This window comes from Echinops telfairi, unplaced genomic scaffold, assembly GCF_000313985.2.
Source record: "Echinops telfairi isolate 266 unplaced genomic scaffold, ASM31398v2 ScPeMD7_7425;HRSCAF=8463, whole genome shotgun sequence".
In the NCBI taxonomy this organism is placed as follows: Eukaryota; Metazoa; Chordata; class Mammalia; order Afrosoricida; family Tenrecidae; genus Echinops; species Echinops telfairi.
The window spans coordinates 562493-564118 of record NW_022111325.1 but is presented as its reverse complement, the minus strand read 5'-3'; the positions used below and the strand labels follow the sequence as shown (position 1 = coordinate 564118).

The following is a 1626-nucleotide window of genomic DNA, read 5'->3' as shown; positions in this document are numbered from 1 at the left end:
TGCCCATCTGCGTCTTGCGCCGGTCGGGAGTGAACCACCAAGTCTCCAGTAAGCCTCTTGACGCTCTGCAAGTTCTGTGCCTTGGGGTAGGGAAGGTTTTGGGGGCTATGGGCGGCCACCTAAGGCCCGGAACACAAGACCTTCTTTCGGGGTGAGGGAGTGGGGGTTGGCGGAGGTCCGCTGGCTCATTCCTCTCCCTGCTCCACTCTTGCCCAGCCTCCCGCCAGAAAGCCCTGAGCCTGGTAAGCTGCTTCGCAGGCGGCGTCTTTCTGGCCACCTGTCTCCTGGATCTGCTGCCTGATTACTTGGCTGCCATTGATGAGGCCCTGCGGGCCCTCCACGTGACGGTGAGCCCTGGCCCAGCTCGCATCGAGCCCTGTGTTGGGAGTGCCCAGTCTGGGAGAGGTGGTTTGTATGCCTCTGTTTATGTGTCACTGGACTGTGGCAGGTTCTTGCCATGTGAACTTAGGAGCTGTGATTTAGGGGACGGGCACAAGGCTTTCTGCTACCCAGCCCAGACCCATTTGAGACAATGTGAGGAACTTTACAACCAGGTGTGTGATCTCTGGGCCTTCACTGCGCCAGCCACCAGGAAGGTCACAGGATAAGTCTCTAGTCTTAGGAAAGGAATCCAGGTGGTGCAGGGGGTTAATCATTGGGCTGCTAACCACAAGGACAGGGGTTCCAGCCCACCAGCAGTTCCTTGGGAGGAAGAGGAGGCTGTCTGCTCCTGTAAAGATTTAGTCTCCGGAACCCAAAGGATCACTTCAACCCTGCCCTGTAGGTTCGCTCAATGACAGTGGGTGGGTAATCCTGGGATGGGTGGGAGGCAAGTCTCAGGGGCTAGTGTTACTGACCCAGAAGTCCGAAGCCCCAGGAAGTGGAATGTGGGTAAAGGTCCAAGCTAAGGCATCACTATAGGAAAAGATGAGACTGCCGGGGGGGATGCAGGAAGCATCCTAGTTCATTTCCTCTCTTTCCCAAAGACTGAGGAAGTAATGCTGGATGGAACCCTCCCTCTCTGTGGTCACAGAGTGACAGTGGGTTTCCAGGTGACTATGTGTAAACTAGCCTGAAGGTCTGTGTGACAGTATGTGACTGCATGTTTGAGAAGCCAGGCCATTGTGTGACCCTGTGTGTTTGTGTGTGTGTGTGTGTGTGTGTGTGTGTACACCCACAGGTAACATTTTGTTTATGTCTGTATCTGGCTTTCACCTGGGGTTGGTTTTGTCCTCCAGTGAACATTTGGTCATGTCTGGAGACATTTTTGGTGATAATCGGAGAAGCAGGGATTGCTACTGGCATCCAGTCGAGAGAGGTCGGGACTGCAGCTAAGCATCCTGGAGTGCACAACACAGGGACGAGTTACCTGCTCCAACACGTCAGTAGCAAAACACAGAAATCCTCCGGAACATTCCTGTGACACACTTGTGGTTGCCAGGAGTCATTCTGCCCTTGGGAGAATAACAATAAACTTATAAAGACTATGCCAAAAGCCATTAAAAAAGAAAAGATCAATAGTTCCCCCCACATACACACTATCATGATCCTAATTCTACCTTACAAATCTGGCTATACCAGAGGATGTACACTGGTACACATAGGATCTGGAAACAGGGAATCCAG

General features: G+C 52.7%; 1 protein-coding gene across 1 annotated transcript in view; it reads left to right on the top strand.

Moving 5' to 3' along the window:
• Positions 1–2: 2 nt before the first annotated feature.
• SLC39A1 (solute carrier family 39 member 1) overlaps positions 3–1626 on the top strand; it is a gene marked incomplete at its 5' end in the record, with an annotated part of 4349 nt that continues 2725 nt past the window's right edge. The window contains 2 exons of the mRNA XM_004714738.2: positions 3–48; positions 217–347. Of these exons, the coding sequence (XP_004714795.1) occupies positions 3–48; positions 217–347 (177 nt within the window). The remainder of the gene's footprint in view (positions 49–216; positions 348–1626) is intronic.